The 23,941-nt window shown below is 42.3% G+C and overlaps 2 protein-coding genes across 7 annotated transcripts; one reads left to right on the top strand and one right to left on the bottom strand.

Annotated features, from left to right (window-relative positions):
- Nucleotides 1-876: 876 nt before the first annotated feature.
- Nucleotides 877-2,818, bottom strand: LOC134758919 (actin-binding protein WASF2-like). 4 transcript variants are annotated; one of them, XR_010134671.1, is made up of 3 exons: nucleotides 1,908-2,242; nucleotides 1,201-1,577; nucleotides 877-983 (listed from the first exon to the last, which is right to left on the bottom strand). XR_010134671.1 is itself a non-coding variant. In XM_063708532.1 (2 exons), exon 1 carries the CDS (start codon nucleotides 2,457-2,459, stop codon nucleotides 2,019-2,021), a length of 441 nt encoding a protein of 146 aa, XP_063564602.1. In that variant the 5' UTR covers nucleotides 2,460-2,818; the 3' UTR covers nucleotides 877-983; nucleotides 1,908-2,018. The 4 variants fall into 4 exon arrangements, 1 of the variants encoding a protein (XP_063564602.1); XR_010134670.1 differs by having other exon boundaries at nucleotides 1,201-2,242; XR_010134669.1 differs by having other exon boundaries at nucleotides 877-1,577.
- H2AZ2 (H2A.Z variant histone 2) lies at nucleotides 2,325-23,651 on the top strand. Of its 3 annotated transcripts, XM_031012921.3 has the most exons (5): nucleotides 2,325-2,460; nucleotides 7,063-7,140; nucleotides 9,392-9,505; nucleotides 14,728-14,857; nucleotides 15,824-23,651. In XM_031012921.3, the coding sequence occupies exons 1-5, from the start codon at nucleotides 2,458-2,460 to the stop codon at nucleotides 15,883-15,885; spliced, it is 387 nt and encodes a 128-aa protein (XP_030868781.1). In that variant the 5' UTR covers nucleotides 2,325-2,457; the 3' UTR covers nucleotides 15,886-23,651. The 3 variants fall into 3 exon arrangements, with proteins under 3 accessions (XP_030868781.1, XP_030868780.1, XP_055203757.1); XM_031012920.3 differs by lacking the exon at nucleotides 9,392-9,505; XM_055347782.2 differs by lacking the exon at nucleotides 14,728-14,857.
- The last annotated feature ends 290 nt before the right edge of the window (nucleotides 23,652-23,941 follow it).

The following is a 23,941-nucleotide window of genomic DNA, read 5'->3' as shown; positions in this document are numbered from 1 at the left end:
GGACACCCTTCCTCACACTTGTCTGTACCTTCATCCGTATTTTTCCAAATTCTTACTTAGAAGCTCACCCTCTTCCTCTTCTTGAATTTAAGTTACGTTTTTTTAAAGACTCACTTCCCCAAAGTTGCTTCTCCTGATTCAAACTTTAGAACAGCTATCATCAGCCTGGATATAAATTTCTAAAGTGCCAGCCTGGGAAAATCCTATGAGAACAGAATCTCCACTAAGGCAGAAACTTGTATTTTTCACTATTAACTCACCAACACCAAGAACACATTCTAGCACAGTCAATGCATCATACTGTGAAAAGAATGAAAGAATTTAAAGCTGGAATGAGTTGGAACAAATGTGAGCTGGTATCTTGGTTATCTACAGGCTATGCGGTCTCAGGCAAATGACTAAGTTCACCTAAGCCCATTTCTGCAGTTATGAAATGAAGCTGGCTCTCCCAGAAAGCTCATATTGTCCAGACTGTAACAGAGATGATCATGATAGGGTGATGGGCCTTTTTTAATTGTGGAAACAGGCCAGGCGCGGTGGCTCACGCCTGTAATCCCAGCACTTTAGGAGGCTGAGGCGAGAGGATCACTTGAGGTCAGGAGTTCAAGACCAGCCTGGCCAACATGGTGAAACCCTATTTCTACTAAAAATACAAAAACTAGCAGGGGATGGTGGTGGGAACCTTTAGTCCCAGCTACCCAGGAGGCTGAGGCAGGAGAATCGCTTGAACTCAGGAGGCGGAGGTTGCAGTGAGCCCAGATCACACCACTGCACTCCATCCAGCCTGGGCAACAGAGTGAGACTTCATCTCAAAAAGTAAATAAATAAATAAATTGTGTTAACACTGCGGAAGAAAAACGATCGCTGGAGAGCCTGTGCACTCACATACATCCTTTAATTTTTACAACAGCTTCCGAGGGAAGGCGATTCCACTTTAGAGCTTTTCTTCCTTTCTAGCTGGGAGTTATCCTCCAAATTTTAACCTAATGATGTAAGCAAAATAAACACACTGAAGAGGTTGAGAAAAGAAAAACGGCTCACAACAGTCTGAGCTCTGCAAAATGTATTAGGCCTAGAGGGACATGAGTATGGGACTTCGGTTATGCCCACCCCCTGCCCCCACATACACACATACCCAATCCCATGCATACCCAATTGTTTAAAGTCATTTCATTCCTGACTATCGGCCTCATCCATTACCTTTTTTTATTTTTTATTTTTTAGACAGGGTATATTCTGTCTCCCAAGCTGGAGTGCAGTGGTGCGATCATGACTCACTGCAGCCTCGACCTCCTGGGCTCAAGAGATCCTCCTGTCTGTCTTGACAGTAGGTGAGGCTACAGGTTCGCGCCACCAAGCCGGCCCCATTATCTTCGTGTTCTTAGAATTTGTAATACATGCCGGGCGCGGTGGCTCACGCCTGTAATCCCAGTACTTTGGGAGGCAGAGGCGAGCAGATCACCTGAAGTCAGGAGTTCGAGACCAGCCTGACCAACACGGAGAAACCCCGTCTCTATTAAAAATACAAAAGTTAGCTGGGCACTGGGGCGCGTGCCTGTAGTCCCAGGACTCCGTCTCTAAAAAAGGAAAAAGAATTTGTCATACAAATAATATGTAGCCAATTGATAGCTTTTGTTTTTGTTTGTTTGTTTTGAGACGATGCGTCGCCCAGCTGGAGTGCAGTGGCGCGATCTCGGCTCACTGCAACCTCCGCCTCCGGGGTTCAAGCAATTCTCCCGCCTCAGCCTGCTGCGGACCTTGTCAGGGTCCGCGCTGAGAGGACGTCAGGGTAGTCAGTCCGCCAGAATACTGCTGAGCATGAGGCCTGCCTAACCTTGAAACCCAGCGCCCTCCTGATCCACACGTTCTAAGACGAATAAATCCTCACAGTCTTTGTGAAAACCCACCAGGAGAAGCACGTCCAACACTCTTTACTTCCCCAAACAAGTCTCAGAAGCGGGAAAACCAACGCTGCGAATGGGCGGGAAAGCCACAGCGCCTGCAATCGCTTCACCTTATTAGCTAATTTTGCTGTCCTTCCCAGTGGCCCGCCTCCCTTGCTCGCGGGCGATATTTTTATTGGCTTTCGTCTGCGAGGCGTCCAATCTCATTGGTTTGCCTTTCTGTTCGTCAGGCTTGGGCGCCTGGTGAAAGGCGGAGAGCGCGTCACTATTGGGGCTGGAGGCCCCGCCTCCGCGTGCCGTGTGCAAAAACAAACAGTCGTTAGGAAGGCGGTGCCGGGGGGGCGGGGTCTGGCTAGAAGGAGGCGAGCGATTGAACAGCCGCTGGGGTTCGAACCAGCAAGACAAGCGGGCATTGGCCACAGCAACGCGAGGCGAGCACGGGGTATTGTCCGGCTCCGGCGGCGGCGGTCGGTGCTGCGAGAGCGGCGGCGGCGGCGCGGGTCGGCAGCGGGAGGGCGCGCGGCCGAGCGGAGGCGGAGTCGGCGCCGAGAACATGGTAAGGGCGGCCGGGTGGGCTGGGGGCACGGGGCCTGGGGCAGGGTTGGGGGAGCATAGCGCGGAGGCCCCGGCGTCGGCGCCGCTACCTGTGGAGTCGGGAGTTTGCGGGTGTCTGGGCTTAGTCCGGCCGAGCCCCTCGCCGCCCGCTGGGGGGCGCCATGTCCCAGCTGCGGAGCCCGACACGGGTCCCCGGGTGAGAGCTGGGCCTGGCCGGGTAGAGCGCGAAGTCTGTTCCGAGCCGGACAGGTCTGTCCCGACGCTTGTGACGCTGCACCGCCCGTCTTAGAAGGAGGAGGACGGCAGAATCCGGCTTGGAAATGTAGAAACAAGTGCTGGATCTTAATGTGATCCCTTCTCTGTATGAATGAGGTCAAACAGGCTGCCGCTGTACAAGTTAGATAAGTCTTTGGCGATGTTTGGTTACGTAATCTCCCTGGCAGTCAATTTGAGGGTTTCTGCGAAAGGGTGCTTGTATTTGTGGTCTTTTGAGCGACAAAGAATGGTTTTATAGACCAGAACCACACGATTTGTTCTAGGTGATTGCACAGGTTAGAAATGAACGCCCGTTATCTTCTGAGCCCCTTGCAGTTTGCGGTTTTCATTATACAACAGTACTTTCCTTTGCCCTTGCTATGGATTTTCAGTCTTAAAGTATTCATCTTTTCATTCTGAAATTCAGATCTAGATAAGAAAAGTGTGGCTTTAAAAAAATGAAAGTGAATAGAACTTCAGCTCCATTTTAAAGTTGAGGGAAAAGAGAAGGTGCTAAAGGATACACTCTGAGTTGCATCAAAGATTGTGTAAAAATATGTATGGAATCTTATTTTTGCCGGTATTCGTGCTTTAAGCATTCTGTTGAAAGGTTACTTCAACGGGAGCTACCTGCTTAAAAGTTAGCACCAGGCTGTCATTTATCATACTGCAGATAGTATTAGATGATTTGTCTTGTGCTTGATGTGACAGATATGGTATTTAATAGACATAACACCTAACTGTAAACAGATTGGCCAGTCGAGAGGACAATGTTTGGTTATTGTAAAATACCCAAATCTTACAGCTGGAATAGACTTTAGGGATAATTGCTTCCAACGTCTAACGTATAGTTTATTGTTATTGTAAAAAACCCAAATCTTAGAGCTGGAATAGACTTTAGGGATAATTGCTTCCAACGTCTCACGTATAGTTTATTGTTATTGTGAAGTACTTTATAGTACTTTAACAAACTGAGGTACAGCGTACATCTAATCTGTAAAAGGATTTGCTCAAACAGATGATTTTCATGATTCTAGTTTTTTGTGGGTTTTTTTTTTTTTTTGGTTTTTTGTTGTTTGTTTTTTGTGGTTTTTTTTTGAGACGGAGTCTCACTCTGTCGCCAGGCTGGAGTGCAATGGGCGATCTTCACTCACTGTAACCTCCGCCTCCCGGGTTCAAGCGATGCTCCTGCCTCAGCCTCCCGAATAGCTACAGGCGTGCGCCACCACGCCCTGCTAATTTTTTGTATTTTTAGTAGAGATTGGGTTTCACCATGTTGGCCAGGATGGTCTCGATCTCTTGACCTTGTGATCCGCCCGCCTCGGTCTGACAAAGTGCTGGGATTACAGGCGTGAGCCACCGCGCACGGCCAATTCTAGTTTTTCAGATATTTTTCAGTCTCTAGTGATACGCTATATGTTTTATATCCACTTACCAGTAGCTAAAAATACGTAAGTATTAACATCAGCTAAAAATGCAGGAGACATTGAGTTGTCGTTCTTGATAGATTTTAAACCTGAGAGGAAGTAAGCAGATGTCTGTTAAAACTGACATGAAAGTGTCTTAGTATCCAGTTTGCAAGTTTATCCAAGTAAAATGAACGAACTCCTACTTCCTCCTCTCTCTCTCTCTCTCTCTCTCTCTCTCTCTGTGTGTGTGTGTGTGTGTGTGTGTGTGTGTGTAATTTTTTAAAACCAACAACCTTAACTCAGGTTAATACGAAGTCAGTTCTTGGAATTAAAAAATTTAGATTTGGTTTCTCAAGCACCAATTATATTAAAATGAATGTTCAAAGTAGGGAGGCTATATATACAGTTTGAGGGGATATCGGAAAGAAAGTAATTATCCATTTATTGTATAATTTTATATTCAGATAAGTTTGATACCATAAAAGTTTTCTTTTGTTAAGTATGAGAAATGTATCAGGAGTCTCTAAATGTTGGAAATAGTCATTTAATGTATTGAGGCTTTTAAAACCTGACTGTATGTCTACTTCCTTGAAAAGCAAATAGAACACCAAATATGACATATCTGAAACAGTGAGGATAAAATTGCTTAAGCAGAGTAGTTATTATATGACCTGGGGAACCTGGGGAATTTTGTAGTTGTTGGCTTTTCATTAGTGACTAGTTCTTATTTTTTCCAATCCAGTCATAGGAAGACAGTGATTATAATTTTAGATGCCAGTTGAGAGGTTTTTAAGTGTTATATATTAGGGCAAATGGAGATAAAAAGGGTTTTTTATTTGAGAAGTAAGACTGTCTTGTTAGTGGAGCTGACCTCAAAAATCCAAAAATTGTATTTTTCTTATATAACAACATAGTCAAAAATTATTAAAATATATGAGGCATTCTGGTAGAAATAGAGAGCGTCTCAGTTCTTACTGGTAAACTTAAATCAGTCTCTTGTTGAATTACCTAATATAAGAGAGTGAATATGAATTAGTTCTTAGATTTTTATTTTTCCTGTTTCTAATACCTGCCAGGGTTTTACTGTTTTTCTTCCATATTATCTTGGGTGACACGCATTTAATCCACTTAGACGTGCAATTAGAGGAAGTATACAGGGGTAATTTTTAGCTTTAAAAAATTTTTAAGGAAAGGGTTAGCTACAAAGGGGATATGCCATTTCAAAGCTTACCATCTATTTTGAAAGAATAGCCCCTCAAACAGCCAATCTTGTAAACTGATTTCTTTTTTTAACAGTTAAGAAATAATCTATTTAAATGGTAAAAGCAAAATATATGAGAGAAAATTAGTTTTCTTAAGTCAGACCCTTAGTATTTCCTCCCGAGAGGCAAATAACATTTCTAATTTATTGTGTCACCTACTAGAAATACATGTGTACACATATACTCTATAATACCCCATATTTACTTAAAAGCTCATTACATTGGCACATACTTTGCCTTTTTCATGCAGAGATAGGTTTTTTTTAAGCATACAGTTCAGTGGCATTAAGTACATTTATAGTGTGCAACCATCACTGCCTTCTGCCTCTAGAATTTTTTCGTCTTCCCAAGTGGAAACTCTACCCATTCAACAATAACTCGGCCAGGCGCAGTGGCTCACGCCTGTAATCCCAGTACTTTGGGAGGATGAGGCAGGCAGATCACTTGAGGTCAGGAGGTCAGCCTGGCCAACATGCAGAAACCTTGTTGGTACTAAAAATACAAAAATTAGCAGGGCATGGTGGCACGCACCTATACTACCAGCTACTTGGGAGTCTGAGGCAGGAGAATCACTTGAACCCAGGAGGCAGCTACCCCTGGCAACCACAAATCTGCTTTCTGACCATGAACTTTAGTATTTTAGGGACCTCATAAGTAGAATCATACAGGATTTGTCTTTTTTGTAACTGGCTTATTTTCCTTAGCATAATGTCCTCAAGGCCCATTCATGTTGTAGCTTGTGTCGGAATTTCCTTTTTAAAGCTGAATACTATTCCATTATATGTATATCATTTTGTTCATCCATCATTGGACACTCAAGATTGTTTCTACCTTTTGGCTATTCTGAATAATGCTTCTGTGAACATGGGTGTACATGTATTTGTTTGAATCCTTGCTTTCAATTTTTAGGTGTATACTTAGAAGTGGAATTGCTAGACTATATGACAATTCTGTGTTTAATTTTTTGAGGGTTTTTTTTTTTCTTGGAACATGCTTTATTTTTCTGAGAGCTAAGTTCTAAATATTTCTGTGGAAGTAATATATGTTACATTGACATTGATAAAAATTGTGAAATATTTCATGTATGCATAAAAGTTATATTGACTTGCAAGATTCTTTAATCTGGAAATTGATAAATATGTTTGTTTTTAAAAATGTCATATTTTTCAGCCTGGCACTGTGGCTTATGCCTGTAATCCCAGCACTTTGGGAGGCCTAGGTGGGCGGATCACTTGAGGTCAGGAGTTCAAGACCAGCTTGGCCAACATAGTGAAACCCATCTCTACTAAAAATACAAAAATTAGCCATGTGTGGTGGCGTGCGCCTGTAATCTCAGCTACTCAGGAGGCTGAGGCAGGAGAATCACTTGAGCCCGGGAGGCGGAGTTTGCAGTGAGCCAAGATCGCACCACTGCACTCCAGCCTGGGCAACAGAGCTAGACTCCGTCTCAAAAAAAAAGAAAAAAGAAAAATATTTTAAATAAGTGTTTAAGGTTTGATTTCTTTGATAGAAATTATAAAAGGTGATAGAATCCCATGTATATTTACAAATGAGGAAGGGGATCACCTACATATTGTTAACTACCTAAAGTAAAACTAGAAAAAATTCTGTTTCCAGAATATTATTGAAGTAGTATTTTCAACTCTTTTCATTCAAAAAAATTTTTTTTACATTTAGGCTGGAGGCAAAGCTGGAAAGGACAGTGGGAAGGCCAAGGCTAAGGCAGTATCTCGCTCACAGAGAGCTGGGCTACAGGTAATGAATCCATGCTGTCATTACATTATTATTTTCTTTACTGTTGTAATTTATGACCTATGTTTCATCAGTTACAAAAATCTACTTGTATTACTACAAACTTTTTTTTTTTTCTTTTTTTTTTGAGACAGAGTCTCACTCTGTCACCAGGCTGGAGTGCAGTGGTGCAATCTCGGCTCACTGCAACCTCTGCCTCCTGGATTCCAGCGATTCTCCTGCCTCAGGCTCCCACATAGCTGGGACTGCAGGCGTGCGCCACCATACCCAGCTAGTTTTTGTATTTTTAGTAGAGACGGGGTTTCACCATGTTGGCCAAGATGGTCTCAATCTCTTGACCTCGTGATCCGCCTGCCTCAGCCTCCCAGAGGGCTGGAATTACAGGCATGAGCCACCGCGCCTGGCTGAGAAACCCTTTTAATCAGGAAGGCCAAACTGTAAACTGTTATCCTCTTGGCAGTGGTAAGCCATTGAGAGTTTGAGCCAGAGGACAGCATTATCCAGATGATACCGAAAGAAGGGGGATGGGAACTTACACTGATATGCACATTCTGTATTTTAGGTCTCCATGTATATTCCCAATTAGAATTTATTTTAAGGCATACTTAATTTGAAGTAGAAAATGGAAGGCCAATGGAGGTTATTGCAGTGGTTTAGGAATAAAGTAACATACTTGAATGGGAAGGAGTAGAAAGCATGTGTGTGCAGAAAATAGGTGAAGCAGTATAAGGTTGAGAGAAAGTCTCATGTTTCTCTAAGGCTTAGAACCTAAGGAACAGAGGAGTTTGTAGTAGGGGCAAGTTATGAGTAAATTTAAATGGAATCATTTTGAAGTTCACGAAAACATCCATGTGAAAATGTCCAGAAGTTGGAAACATGAGTTCAGCTTTCTAATAGAGGTGATAGAATTAGGAATTTGAGATCATTTGTGTAAAATTGATAGTTTATGTTATGGATGAGTTTCCTAACCTAAGAGAATGAGAAAGGAGCACGGACATTGATGGACCCCTCAAAAACTTTAAGAAAAGGCTGAGGAGTAGTCAGACTTGGTATGAGAACTCTGAAGTCTAAGATGAAATGTTTTTGAGGGCCTACTGTATGCCAGACAACATACTGGTTACTAAGGATACAAAGGAAAAGAAGACATAAATCTTGCCCTTAAGAAGCTTTTGGTCACTTAGAGATGAAGTATAAATGCAAAAAAAAGATTGCTTGTTTTTGTTAAGGAAGTAAAATGTCACTGCTGGCCTTCAAAGGTCAAGTTAGGGTTAGGAAAAATGGGTGACAAGAAAGTAAGGGTTTCAGGATTTGTTTTTTCAATTCAGTCTTTGGAAAGGGACTGTCTAGACTATAACTGGAAGCAGTTTTCATAGATTGTGAAGTTTTCAGTAAAGTCTGTAGAAGGAAAGGAACCAGTGGAAAGGAAGTAATTGTAGCTGTTGAAATAATGGAGCAGTGAAGGGTTGAGGGAGGCCTGTAAGAAAGGCACAGACTGGCGGGGCACAGTGGCTCATGCCTGTAATCCCAGCACTTTGGGAGGCTAAGGTGGACAGATCACGCAAAACCCTGTCTCTACTAAAAATACAAAACAGCCAGGCGTCCTGGCATGCCTATAATCCCACCTACTCAGGAGGCTGAGGCAGGAGAATCGCCTGAACCCGGGAGGCAGAGGTTGCAGTGAGCCAAGATGGCGCCACTGCACTCCAGCCTGGGTGACAGAGTGAGACTCTGTCTCAATAAAAAAAATAATAAAGGGCACAGACAAGTGGGATCAGGATACTTTGAAATGAGAAAAATACCCTCTTTTTCAGAAAGTAGAAAGAATCACAATGAGATAATAGTATTGATTTTTCTTAACTATCAGATCACCTCTTGAAACTGAAGAAAGAACATTTAAGATCTGAGGAAGGTATTGGAGGTTCAAAGTTGCATGTGGCTGTTATGTGAAGAAATTAACTAGATAGGAATTTGATCCATGGGTCATGTTGAACGTGCACTTGATGACAGCCCAGCATGGTTTTTCTTCATTTTAGAGTGATATTTTCCATATTATGCAGAGGTTAAAGATTTTGGACAGATTACCAGAAGATAGACACAGGCCCTGGGAACTGTTAATGCGTAATAGGTTTGGCTTCTGATATGTGTGATCAAGTTTTTTATTATTTCATGCTTAGTCACATTGTTCAGCCTTTGATTACAGTCAGTGCAATGTTAAGACTCTGCAGTGCTTCCCACTAAGACATCTCTCTTTTAGTTTCCTGTGGGCCGCATCCACAGACACTTGAAGACTCGCACCACAAGCCATGGAAGGGTGGGTGCCACTGCTGCCGTGTACAGTGCTGCGATTCTGGAGTACCTCACTGCAGAGGTTTGTACAGGAATGTCTGTTGTATATGGCCATCCAGAAGGTGCACTAGTTTCAGTGACAGAAACCCATGGAATATATTTGAAAAAAGACATATTATGCTTACTAGGGCTTTTTTGTTTGTTTGTTTGGAGACAGAGTTTCACTCTTGTTTCCCAGGCTGGAGTGCAATGGCCAGTCTCTGCTCACTGCAACCTCTGCCTCCCGGATTCAAGCGATTCTCCCACCTCAGCCTCCCAAGTAGCTGGGACCACAGGTGTGCACCACTGTGCCCAGCTAATTTTTGTATTTTTAGTAGAGACGGAGTTTCACCATGTTGGCCACACTGGTCTCAAACTCCTGACCTCAGGTGATCTACCTGCCTCAGCCTCCCAAAGTGCTGAGATTACAGGCTTGAGCCACAATGTCCGGCCTCATTGGTTTCTTTAATAGCAGTTTGAGATGCATCTTGTCAGCTATTACCCAATGCCAATGTAAAAGAACCTTGGTGTACTTGTTTTTAAAGCTAAGCAAGGGGCTAGGCACAGTGATTCACGCCTGTAATGCCAACACTTCGGGAGGCTGAGGTGGGTAGATTGTACACTTGAGTCCTGGAGTTCCAGACTAGGCTGGGCGACAGAGCAAGACCCTATCTCAAAGTAAAAAAATTTTAAAAAGTTAAGCAAGGGCCAGCAATCTCTTATCTTTTATTTTTATTTTTTTATTTTGAGACTGGGTCTCACTCTGTCACCTAGGCTGGAGTATAGTGACATGATCATAGCTCACTCCAACCTCAAACCTCCTGGGTTCAAGGGATCCTCCTGCCTCAGCCTCCCTAGTAGCTGTGACTTCAGGTGTGTGCCACCACACCTGGCTATTTATTTATTTATTTATTTATTTTGAGACAGGGTCTTGCTCTGTACCCCAGGTGGAGTGCAGTGGCACAATCTTGGCTCACTGCAACCTCCACTTCTTGGGTTCAAGCGATTCTCCTGCCTCAGCCTCCCCAGTAACTGGAATTACAGGCACCCGCCACTACACCCGGCTAATTTTTGTATTTTTAGAGGAGACTGGGTTTCACCATGTTGGCCAGGTCAGTCTCAAATTCCTGACCTCAAGTGATCCACTTGCCTCAGCCTCCCAAAGTGCTGGGATTACAGGTGTGAGCCACTGCGCCGGGTGCTAATTTTTTATTTTTATTTTATTTATTTTATTTTTTTTTTGAGACAGAGTCTCGCTCTGTCACCCAGGCTGGAGTGCACTGGCGCAGTCTTGGCTCACTGCAACCTCCGCCTCCCGGATTCACGCCATTCTCCCGCCTCAGCCTCCCGAGTAGCTGGGACTACAGGCACCCACCACCACGCCCGGCTAATTTTTTTTTTTTTGTATTTTTAGTAGAGATGGGGTTTCACTGTGGTAGCCAGGATGGTCTCGATCTCCTGACCTCGTGATCCACCCACCTCCGCCTCCCAGAGTGCTGGGATTACAGGCATGAGCCACCACGCCCAGCCTATTTTTTATTTTTTTGTGGAGACAGAGCTCCCTATGTTGCCCAGGCTGGTTTCTAACTCCTGGCCTCAAGTGGTCCTCCCAAGGTGCTGGGATTACAGACATAAGCCACCATACCCCAGTGAACTTTGAAGTATGTATGTAATCAGTAGACAGTATTTGTGAAGTTAGAGCATAATGTTTTAGTTTATGAAGATTTGGGATGATGTAAAGTTTGGCCAGTGTGATGATATATAAAAATCACAAATATGATAATAGAAGTAAAAGACTCAGTCTGTCCTGGTTCTCTGCAGGGTTATACATACAAAATTGCTGTATATTACTCAGTTTGAAATTTCAGGAAGACAAGTTAATTGGGCAAGAGTTCTTGGGTCACAGACCACCACTTTCCCCATCCCTATTCCTCCTTTAAAAAAATCCGTTGGGAAGTCATAAAACTTCAGCTACATTCCAGGCTGGGGAAGTAATTTGAGTAACAAGTAGGTCAAGTGTAGATGCATTCATTCTGGTGGAAACAAGGGTCTTACTTGGGGAGATGTGATTGGGAGCTAGGCTGAGGAATTTAGCTTTTAATCTGTATGTCAGTTATCATTGCTGTCATTTATTTCATTAGTCTCACCAAGTCATCTGTGTCCCACTGGGGATTTAACATCGAATTATGGATGTTATGGATAGTTTCAGCTTTGCTGTGTCATGATCAAGGGGTGTTTTGTTTTTGGGGTTTTTCTTGTTTGTTTGTTTTGAGACAGGATCTCTCTCTGTCTCCCAGGCTGGAAGGCAGTGACATGATCTCTGCTCATTGCAACCTCTGCCTTCTGGGTTCCAGTAATTCTCCCACCTCAGCCTCCAGAGTAGCTGGGGCTACCGGTGTGCATCACCACACCTGGCTAATTTTTGTTATTTTCTTGTAGAGACAAGGTTTTGCCATGTTGGCCAGGCTGATCTCGAACTCCTGACCTCAAATGATCTGTCCGCCCCAATCTCCCAAAGTGCTGGGATTACAGACATGAGCCACCTTTTATGAGAAGAGGCCACCTGCCCTCTTTTATTTTTAAAAATTTTTAAATTTTAATTAAAATACATTTTAAAACTTTTCTATAAGCATTAAGAAATAAATTTCACGGCTGGGCACAGTGGCTTACGCCTGTAATCCCAGCACTTTGGGAGGCTGAGGTGGGCAGATCATGAGGTCAAGAGATCGAGACCATTCTGGCCAACATAGTGAAACCCCATCTCTACTAAAGATACAAAAATTAGCTGGGCATGGTGGCGTGTGTCTGTGTATAGTCCCAGCTACTCAGGAGGCTGAGGCAGGAGAATTGCTTGAACCCAGAAGGCAGAGGTTGCAGCGAGCCGAGATCGCGCCACTGCACTCCAGCCTGGCGACAGAACGAGACTCCGTCTTAAAAAAAAGAAAAAAAAAGAAATTTCAGCTATTAAGGGTTCTGCAGAAATAGACCACATAGATATATTAAAATATATGACTTTGGCTGGGTGTGGTGGCTTACATTGAACATTCTGGTTCACAAGGTTCAAGCCCCATCTGTCTAAGCCCCCCCCCCTTTTTTTTTTAATCTTTGGGAACTTTGGTTAAAATTTTTAAAGTTAACACAGTGGCTCATGCCTGTAATCTCTGCACTTTGGGAGGTCAATGTGGGCAGATCATTTGAGTACAGGACTTCCAGACCAGCCTGGACAACATGGCAAAACCCTGTCTCTACAAAAAAATACAAAAAATTGACCAGATATGATAGTGTGCACCTGTAGTCCCAGCTAGTGGAGAGGCTGAGGTGGGAGGATTACCTGACCCAGGAGGTTGAGGCTGCAGTGAGCCATGATTGCACCACTGCACTCCAGCCTGCATGACAGTGAGACCATGTCTCAAAAAAAAAAAAAAAAAAATTTTAGGTTAAGATTGGACAATGAATGTGTGGGTGCAGTGAACTTTTTTTTTTTTTTTTTTTTTTTTCTTGAGAGTCTTGCTCTGTCGCCCAGGCTGGAGTTCAGTGGCTCAATCTCGGCTCACTGCAACCTCCACCTCCTGGGTTCAACCGATTCTCCTGCCTCAGCCTCCCAAGTAGCTGGGATTACAGGCATGTGCCACCACACCTGGCTGATTTTTGTATTTTTAAAGTTCAGCAGTTGATTCTCCTGTATACCCAACACTGCTCTATTTAAAACGAGGAGGTGGCCTGGCGTAGTGGTTCACGTCTGTAATCCCAACACTTTGGGAGGCCAAGGCGGGCAGATCACAAGGTCAGGAGTTTGATTTTTTTTTTTTAATTTTTTTTCTTTTTTTTTTTTTTTTTGAGACGGAGTCAAGGTCAGGAGTTTGAGACCAGCCTGGCCAATATGGTAAAACCCTGTATCTGTTTTTTTTGTTTTGTTTTTTGTTTTTGTTTTTGTTTTTCTTTTCGAGACGGAGTCTCGCTCTGTCGTCCAGGCTAGAGTGCAGTGGCGCCATCTCGGCTCACTGCAAGCTCCGCTTCCTGGGTTCACGCCATTCTCCTGCCTCACCCTCCCGAGTAGCTGGGACTACAGGTGCCTGCCACCACACCCAGCTAATTTTTTGTATTTTTAGTAGAGACAGGGTTTCACCATGTTAGCCAGGATGGTCTTGATCTCCTGACCTCATGATCCACCCCTCTCGGCCTCCCAAATTGCTGGGATTACAGGCATGAGCCACCGTGCCCAGCTGAAACCCCATCTCTACTAAAAATACAAAACTTACTCAGACATGGTGGCAGGCGCCTGTAGTCCCAGCTACTCGGGAGGCTGAGGCAGGAGAATAGTTTGAACCCGGGAGGCGGTGGTTGCAGTGAGCTGAGATCACACCGTTGCACTCCAGCCTGGGCAACACAGCAAGACTCCATCTCAAAGAAAAGAAATTATTTTAAATTATATTTTAGGCTGAGTGCGATGGCCCGGTACACCTGTAATCCTTTGAGAGGCTGAAGTAGGAGGATCACTTGAGGCCAAGGGTTTGACACCAGCCTGGGCAACATAGTGAGGTCCCATCTCTTTTATTTTTAAAAAATTTTAAAAATACGTTTGAAAACTTCTAAAAGCATTAAGAAATACATTTCAGCTATTAAGGGTTGTACAAAAATGGACTACAAGTATATATTAAAATATATGACTTTGACTGGGCGTGGTGGCTCACACTTGTAATCTCAGCACTTTGGGAGGCCCAGGTGGGCAGATCATTTCAGCACAGGAGTCTGAGACCAGCCTGGGCAACGTGGGGAAACCTTGTGTCTACAAAAAACAAAAATGTAGCCGGGTTTGGTGGCGCTCACCTGTGGTCACAGCAGCTCAGGACACTAGGGCAGGAGAATAACCCTGCACTTGGGAGGTCAAGGCTGCAGTGAGCCAAGATCACACCACTGCACTCCAGCCTAGGCAATGGAGTGAGACCTTGTCTCAAAAAAAAAAAAAAAAAGACTTTTCTAAATGTTCACATCTGGCATCTTGGCTAAGGGATAATATCTCCTGTCCTTACCTTTATTTCTATATAGAAGTGGGTTTTTGCTCAAGTTTGTGTCTGTTGCAGAGAATGAATATAAATGAAGTTAAATGAATTAGAGCTTTATAAAAGCATTATAGAAATACAAGAAAGAAAAATATATTATCAGTTTATGTATTGTGTGTGCATTTTATATGTACAAATGCTAAGTGATCCTTCATTTGGGATCCTAGGTCCTTCATTTGATATGCTAATCATGGATGCTTTGTAGGTGCTGGAGCTGGCAGGTAATGCTTCTAAGGATCTCAAAGTAAAGCGTATCACTCCGCGTCACTTGCAGCTTGCAATCCGTGGTGATGAAGAGTTGGATTCTCTTATCAAGGCTACCATAGCTGGGGGTGGTATGTATTACTACTTAAGCCTTGATTCTTATTGGTCTTTCTGACTAATATATCGTTCAGATCAATGATATAGTATATTTGATTCGTTAACTAGAAAGCATATAAACTTTAATTTCATAAATACTAAATCTATAACAATTCTAAGCTTTCCATAATGATGTGAATAAATATTTCACCTTCTAGCCATATGTAATGCTATTTTTATTTTAGCCAGTTCTTTGTCTAAATTTAATATGATACTTAAAGCCTGATGTTTAACATATTTCCCATACTTTTCTAACTGTGTTTGAAAAATAAGTTGGAGAAGTTGCATAACATACACTGGAAAGGGTTGAAATAAATACACTTGAAAAGTGGGTCAGGATCAATGAAAGTGAGAGGTAAGTTGGTGATTCTTAATCTTCTTTGGATAACCCTCAAAGAACCTCATGAAAGCTGTGGTTACAGCTGGGCACGGTGGCTCACACCTGTAATCTCAGCACTTTGGGAGGCTGAGAGGCCGTGGATCACCCGAGGTCAGGAGTTCAAGACCAGCCTGGCCAACGTGGTGAAACCCCATCTCTACGAAAAATACAAAAATTAGCTGGGCGTGGTGGTGCACACCTGTAGTCCCAACCACTCAGGAGGCTGAGGTGGGAGAATCACTTGAACCCAGGACAGAGGTCGCAGTGAGCCAAGATTACACCACTGCACCCCAGCGTTGGCGACAAAGTGAGGCCATCTCAAAAAAAAAAAAAAAAAAAGCTGTGGTTACTCTTCTCAAAAAATGCACGGAAAGTCACACAATTTTACATACAGTTTTAAAGGGTTCACAGACCCCTGGGGTGTAGCCATTGGTATAGATAGTTTTAACAGTATCAGAATATGAAAAGGGACTTAAGTAAATTTCATTTTTTCTATAATTAACTTTTTACTTGAGGCAAAAACTTTAAAAGTTTTTAATAACTTTTTTTAATTTCATTCTAGGTGTGATCCCTCACATCCACAAATCTCTGATTGGAAAGAAGGGACAGCAGAAAACTGCTTAGAGGGATGCTTTAACCAACCCTCTTCCTCCCCGTCATTGTACTGTAACTGGGACAGAAGAAATAATGGGGATATGTGGAATTTTTAACAACAGTTAAATGGAAAAGCATAGACAATTACTGTAGACATGATAAAAGAAACATTTTTACGTTCTTAGACTCAAGTTTGATAAAAGTACCTTTTCATGTGGTGACAGTTGTGTGTTGATGGGCTAGGTTTCTCCCGTGTGTTTTATACAAAAATGGAATTGATAAACCATTTTTTACAAAATTAATTTGTCTCAAAACTGTTCTGTTCATGATGTATTAGAAATATTTTGCTCAGACTTTAAATATTTTAAATCTCAGATTGGTTATTCAGAGTAACCTTAGAACAGAAATTGGGAATATAGCTTTACAATGATTGATACCATGGTATGTTGACTCTTAGATGCTATTGATCTGTCGCACCATTTTTTACAAACGACTAAGGAAAAAACCTGCCAATTAAATCATGATACGCCATCAATTATGAGACATCCCAATTTGAGAGATGTTAGATTATAGAAAAGTATGCATTTATGACTGAAATAGTAGTGGAATTATTTGAATTCTACACCAAGCACTTACCATGTGCCAGGCCCTTTGCTGAGTGCTCTACTGACCAAGAAATGTTGTTCCTGCCACATTATAGATGTGGAGCCTAAGGGTCGCAGAAATTGTATGCTATGCCAAAAAACATTGACCTGGTAGATAGAAAATGACAGAGCTAGGATTCAAACCTAGATCTGGCTGACTCCAGAGCCTAGTTTTACCTGGAATTGATGTTCAGTTTATCAAAGGTTTCTCCTTTTGGTTTAAAATCCCAATTTTTGGCCTGGCATTGTGGTTTACGCCTGTAATCCCAGCACTTCGGGAGACCGAGGCTGGTGGATCACTTGAGGTCAGGAGTTCGAGACCAGCCTGGCCAACATGGTAAAACGCCGTCTTGGCCAGGCGCGGTGGCTCACGCCTGTAATCCCAGCACTTTGGGAGGCCAAGGCGGGCGGATCACGAGGTCAGGAAATCGAGACCATCCTGGCTAACCTGGTGAAACCCCGTCTCTATTTAAAAAAATACAAAAAATTAGCCGGGTGTGGTGGCACGCGCCTGTAGTCCCAGCTACTCAGGAGGCTGAGGCATGAGAATGACTTGAACCCGGGAGGCGGAGCTTGCAGTGAGCCGAGATGGCGCCACTGCATTCCAGCTTGGCGACTGAGCAAGACTCCCTCTCAAAAAAAAAAAAAAAAAAATCTCTACTAAAAATACAGAAATTAGCCAGGCATGGTGGTACACGCATGTTGTCCATGCACTGGGGCACAAAAAAATCACTTGAACCCAGGAGGCAGAGGTTGCAGTGAGCCAAGATCATGCCACTACACTCCAGCCTGGGTGACAGAGTGCGACTCTGTCTCAAAAAAAAAAATAAAATCCCAACTTTTAGTAGTCTCTTAGTCATGCAATAACAGTACTTTGTACAATCTTTTAAAAATTATTTTTATTTATCAGTTTCTAAGAAACTTTTTTGTTTGTTTTGAGACAGGCTCTTGCTCTTTTGCCCAGGTTGAAGTGCAGTGGCATGATCCTGGCTCACTGCAGCCTCCACCTCTCAGGCCCAAGCAATCCTCTTACCTCAGCCCTGCAAATAGCTGGGACCACAGGCACATGCCACCATACCTGGCTAATTTTTTTTATTTATGTAAGAGACAGAGGTCTCCCTACGTTGCCCAGGTTGGTATTGAACTCCTGGCTCAAGCCATCCTCCCACCTTGGCCTCCCAAAGTACTGGGATTACAGGCATAAGCCACCATGCCCTGCCCTAAGTAACTGTTACTTGTGAGTTAATGTACTAGTTAATTGACCCTTAGGAAATTATATTTTTCTGCTTGCAAGTCTTCATTAAAGAAGGAAATTTTAAAATATTTTATAGTATAATGCTATCCAAACTCATTTTTAAAAACATTTTATTATGGAAATTTTCACAAATGCACAAAAAGAATAGCAGAATGAAGCTCCGTGTACCCATCCTCCAACAGCTGTCCTGTGGTCAGTCTTGTTTACCTGCATCCCCACCTATCCCTTGCCCCAACCCACAGGGATCAGTTTGAGTCCCATTACAGGCATAGTATTTTCATGTCTGTGTGATCAGAGACATAATTCAAATATAACTCCAAAGATAGGGTACTTTTTTGAACATAACCACAATACCATTGTGTAAGACTGCTAAAACATTTTTTGATGCCAAGTACCAGTCAATATTCAAACTTCCTGATTGTCTCGTAAGTTTTTTTTTAACAGTTGGTTTATTTGAATCAAGATCCAGGCAAGATCTAGATCTTGCATTTTGTTAATATAATCTGTAGATTTAACTTTCCTGCTTTTAATTTTTGAAGAAACTAAGTTGTTTGTCCTATAGAATTGTCCCTCAGTGGATTTTACTGAATGTATCCTAATGGGATCATGTACACCTTTTCTGTCCCCTATATGTTCTATAAACTGACAGATCTTAGAGGGCTTCTGTTGTTCTGTTTTGCTTTTTCACAAAAATAATTCATAGGTGATATATGCTCCATGTTGTATCACATCATGGCACATAATGGCTCTCATCTTGTAACATTAAGATTGATAGTGGGTTTGGATGCTGCCAGCCCACTCCATTCATTACAAAAGTTCTCTATCAGCTTTTCCCCTGATGGATTTAGCCATCATTAATGATATTTGCCCAGATCTGGGATTCCATTAGAGGTTGCCAACTGGTGATATCTTGTCATTCCTTCTGCATCTGTTAGCTGGAATCCTATAAAGAACTTGTGCTTATTAATTCACGAGGCAGGATAAAATAGAAATTTCAAATTCTGATTGAATTATCTAGGCACCCATTTTGAAGTTTCTGTATTGAGAGTCAGGCCTACAGTAAAAGTAGCAATAGAAAGCTGATTGTTTGAAAAAAAAAAAAAGGGGGGGGGGGTGCAATATAATCAACAGACTTTCCTTTGGCTGAATCACTTGATTCAGGGCAATTTTTACTACAGTTTTATAGATAATTGCTTCAAATGTCTAATTCATTTTGATAGTATAGTTACTTGACTACATAATTTCTTCCCAGGGTTGTATTTTCACTTTGTTTTCTAACAAAAAACATAGAACAACTAGGTCATGTACTCTGGGCTTAGCTCTCACAGTTATGATCAGTCTCGTTTCATTTGTACCCAACCCCTTGAGTTATTTTAAAGCACGTTCCAGCTATCATATCACTTCATGTATAATATCTTAATACATATCTAAAAGATGGCTTTTTTTTTTATGTTTTATTTTTTATTTTTTTTTCAGACAAAGTCTTGCTCTGTCACCCAGGCTGGCGTGCAGTGGCACAATCTCAGCTCACTGCAACCTCCACCTCCCAGGTTCAAGTGATTCTTCTGCCTCAGCCTCCTGAGTAGCTGGGATTACAGGTGCCTGCCACCATGCCTGGCTAATGTTTGTTTGTTCTTTTGTTTTTGTTTCTGAGACAGGATCTCACTCTGTTGCCTAGGCTGGAGTCCAATAGCCTAATCTTGGCTCACTGCAACCTCAGCCTCCCAGGCAACTGGGACTACAGGCATGCGCCACCATGCCCAGCTAATCTGTGTGTTTTTTGTTTGTTTGTTTGTTTGTTTGCTTAGTAGAGATGGGGTTTCACCATGTTGGCCAGGCTGGTCTCAAACTCCTGACCTCAAGTGATCCACCCGCCTCAGCCTCCCAAAGTGCTGGGATTACAGGCATGAGCCACTGTGCCTGGCGTAAAAAGTATTTCTTATAATTAAAAACAACACCCAGTCTAACTAGTATAACACCTAAAAAATTGTCAGATCTCTATTTTAGATAGTACAACACAGTGAAGTGCAATGGCACTTAAGCAGAGAGAAGAAGGATTTTTCTTTTTCTTTTTTTAAATAGAAGGTGTTAGAACCTGAACTGGGCCTGGTTTGCATTTGGGAAGAGTCCAGTGGGGAAACAACACAAATAAGGTCTTGAGAATGAAGAATTGCATTTATATAGGGAGTTGTAACAAATGGCCTGGGGAGTATCTGACTCTTTTATGAAACATTTAATGAGAAATGTGACTTGCTTTGGTGCCTATGGTTGAATTTATTGCGATGCTTCTGACATTATGAAAATTTTCAAACATGCAAAAAAGTTCCAGTAGTTATCCAGTGAATTCTTATACTCACCACCTGTATCTATAGTAAACATTTTACTTGTATTTTATCCAGTTATCAGCTCATCTATGAGATGGCCCTTATTTATTTGCCTGCTGTTTTTATTCTCTATTTGTCCTGTTATTTCTTGTTAGAGAAGAGAAGGTGTTCTTAGATCAGAAGATGCCATTGTATTAGGTGACTGCAAGGTTTTGCTGATCTAGTGGAACAAGATTCTACTGGGATGTGTGCTGAGCTGAACCAAGGAACTGCCCGAATGTGCTGAACAAGGACATTTGCTTCTCAGATACGTGAATTCAATTTTAAGCAAGATTCTTGATCTGCTTCAGAGCAGCTTTGATTTAAAGTAATTTCAGAGCACTTTTCCTTGCATATGAGTAATTTTCTGAATGTATAAAATATTCTATTTATGTTTGACCTTTTGGATAAACTGTGTTGCTGCAGTGTTGGTCCACACTACCATCCTAAGTGAAGACTTAGTAAGTCTGAGGATCTCCAGGCACTGGAAAGAGTGAGAACCTGGGAGTGAAAGGGTTATAGTTAGTGTCCATTTTTCGGGTTTTGTTTCATAGGGAGTCCTGAGTGGGGTGACCTGAAATGTTTACCAGTTGAAGATCATCCCATTCCTATCCCCAGTAAAAATAGGCCTTTCCACAATCTTCTACCAGTTAACTTAGCTTTTTTTTTTTTTTTTTTTCCTTTAATAGAGTCTCATTCTTGTCACCCAGACTGGAGTGCGATGGCACGATCTTGGCTCACTGCAACCCTCCCTCCCGGGTTCCAGCGATTCTCCTGCCTCAGCCTCCCAAGTAGCTGGAATTACAGGCGCACGCCACCATGCCCAGCTAATTTTTGTATTTTTAGTTGACATGGGGTTTCACCATGTTGGCCAGACTGGTCTCAAACTCCTGACCTCAGGTGATCCGCCCGTCTAAGCCTTCCAGAGTGCTGGGATTACTGGCATGAACCACCAGGCCCAGCCAACCAGCATTTCTTAAGGTGAAAATACATGGTGTTAATTTATATTTTGAGTGAGACCCAGTCCAGCTGCTATAACTGCTTGGACACTTGGCAGAGGACAGAGTACTGCAAAACTGGCTAAGGGAGACAGCATTTTGCCTTGGATGCTGTAGATGTACAAGAGAGGTTCCAGGAGCGGGTGATAGGCAGAATTTTGGTCCCCATCACCTTCCCTGCCCAGTGTTATGCCTGTGAATGTGTTACATTATGTGGTAAAAGGGACTTTGCAGATTTAACTAAAATTTCTAAAATGGAGATGTTATCCTGGATTACCTGGGGGAACCCAGTGTAATTACATGAACCCTTAAAAATGGAAGAGGATGCAGGAGTCAGATTCAAAGGAAGGCCCAAGGTGCTATTGCTGACTTGAAGATAGAGGGGCCATGTGGAAATCAAGAGAAGGAAGTGAAACCTTCCAGTGAGCTTGGAAGAGCACCTTGAGGCACAGATGAGAAGCTTGGCCTTACCTGATGCCTTGATTTTAGCCTGGTGAGACCCTGAGCATATAAATTTGCTGTGCTATGCCACACTTCTCACCTACAGAAACTTAGTTTAAAGCCCCTAAGTTTGTGGTAATTTGTTACAGCAGCAATAGAAAACAAATAGAGGAATACATACAGAATTTTTTGGCTTTAGGCCCCTGAGGGTAGAGATTTATGGCTTGTGTTACAAGTAGAGAGCAGTGGAGAGTTGGGCTTTGTAATTCTTTCAAGGGTGATTGTAGTTCTGGAGTCCTATCTACCTGGGTTCAGATCTTTGTTGGCCAGTCCCTGGCTGTGTGACTTCACTGCTTTAAGCCTCTGTCTTCATCCTTAAAGTGGAGATGATAGTACCTACCTCACTCTGATCTCTGAATGAGAACACATGTAAGACACTTAGCACAGTTCCTGGTGCTCAAAGAGTTCCAACACCTGAAAGCACCATGGCCCCGTTTGTTTTTCAGTCAAGATTTCTAAAAGCCGTTATTACCAGAGGTTCAGTGAGAACATGGGCAGGGTAAACTCAAAATGGAGAACATAAAAACTGGGACTCCCAGACCAGTCACTTAGAAGACTGCTGCAGGAAGTACCAAGGTCGTTAAGAATCAGTAATAATAAGTAATGTGTGAATCCATTAGAATGTTGAGAAGTAGACCTTTGACATTTCAGAAAAATGTATATCTCAGACACAGCCATATGTTTCGTTATCCCTGAGTTGGAAGAGCATCACAGGGCATAGTTTCACAAAAGCTTCAAAAAATATACTAATTGCTGGTAATATGTGAACTAACAGAAAAAAAATAGCCATGTTAAAATAGGAGTGCCTGACAATTAGCTCTGTTCATCTTGTCTCCTAGCTGTAAGCACCCTAGATTCAAATTATGCACCTAGAAAACTAAATTACTATGTATGTTATAGGCCTTTGAAATGGATACATGAAAATTAGTGAAATCAGAATGAACGTTTCGCCTGCCAAAGATATGTATTTTTATAAGTGATACAAGGGCCCCATGAGCTCCACGGCCACATCTGTACAAAACCGGCCCTCCTTTCAGGAACTGGTCTCGAGAGAGCAAAGGGGTCAACTCCCTAAATGGCAGCTGAGACAGTCCTCCCTGGTGGCATGGCCCTGTTTCCTGTTGATATGGTGATAGTTGGAGAGTCAAATTTTTACCAGAATTTGTGAATATCATCTCTGGTTAATGATTACACAAAACTTTTTAAAATTTTAAAAAATTATTTCTAATTCTATAAATAAACTCTGCAGTTGTACAGCCACTGTACAGCTACCATCTCAACACTGGAAATGAGGCTGGTTTCTTCCAGTTTGGCTCAGATTCTTCAGGGAAGCCCAGTTAAGACAAACAGCTCTCTATACTCAATCCTTACTTTGCTGAGAAGATACAGGCCTGCCCACTCGCTCCCACCTACTCTTCATGAGGAGTCCTTTATTCCTGCATGTTTCCTGTTCTTTGGGACCTTTAGGAGCTAACCTCCACAGATGCTGATAGTCTGTAGAGTCAGGAATACCATGTAACATGTTGAAGTAGACTAAAGATTAGTTCTTTGGCAATAGCCCAGTCTGGACTTACTATGTACTTTTGAAAATAAAACTGCTTATTTGTAAACTCTGTAATTAGGACCTTTTGCTATTTGAGTTATATTCCTTTCTAACTTCAAATGTCTGCATTCATGTATAATAGCTATTTTATGCACAGATGAGGTGATTCCCACACTTTTTTTCACAGATGTTTCATTATCTGGATGAGTGTATTACATAATAAATTTGAATAATGGTAGTCTTCCAAATGACAAAAAGCAAGCTAGTTGATTTGTCAATTTTGAGTTTAAGTGTTTTGACTGCTTATCAGCAAAAAAAATCAAAGAATAGCATACTAATATTAATGGAAATGCAGAGTATATTTAATTGGCATGATTTTTTCATGGATGTGTGCTTCATTTGATCTATTGTATGTAGCTCGTGATCACATTTTCTGTTGGTTAACATTGTTCCTAGCTTATATGATGGAATTAAATATATTCTGTGTAAAAAGAGGTATGGACTAAATATTTCTGGACGATGGCTTTCAGCTTTAGAAACTCTGAGAAAGGGCTGGGTGTGGTGGTGCACACCTGTAGTCCCAGCTACTTGGGAGGCTGAATAGGATTGCTTGAGCCTGGGAGGTCAAGGCTGCAATGAGCTATGACCATGCAACTGCACTCCAGCCTGAGCAACAGAGTGAAATCCTGTCTTTAAAAAAAAAAAGAAGAAGAAGAAACTGAAAAAGTGAGTCCTCCCATCTCTGAAGGTGTTGGAGGAGAGGGTGGACCTAACAAGCCCTG

The sequence above is a fragment of the Gorilla gorilla genome, chromosome 6 (assembly GCF_029281585.2).
Source record: "Gorilla gorilla gorilla isolate KB3781 chromosome 6, NHGRI_mGorGor1-v2.1_pri, whole genome shotgun sequence".
NCBI classification, from domain to species: domain Eukaryota; kingdom Metazoa; phylum Chordata; class Mammalia; order Primates; family Hominidae; genus Gorilla; species Gorilla gorilla.
This window is presented reverse-complemented; position numbering and strand designations above follow the sequence as displayed.

Excerpts from the sequence above, each read along its gene's own strand:
- LOC134758919 (XM_063708532.1), bottom strand. The coding sequence starts at position 2,459 with ATGTTCTCGGCGCCGACTCCGCCTCCGCTCGGCCGCGCGCCCTCCCGC.
- H2AZ2 (XM_031012921.3), top strand. Across the intron at positions 7,141-9,391 it reads CACAGAGAGCTGGGCTACAG|TTTCCTGTGGGCCGCATCCA; the intron begins GTAATGAATCCA and ends TCTCTCTTTTAG. Across the intron at positions 9,506-14,727 it reads TGGAGTACCTCACTGCAGAG|GTGCTGGAGCTGGCAGGTAA; the intron begins GTTTGTACAGGA and ends GATGCTTTGTAG.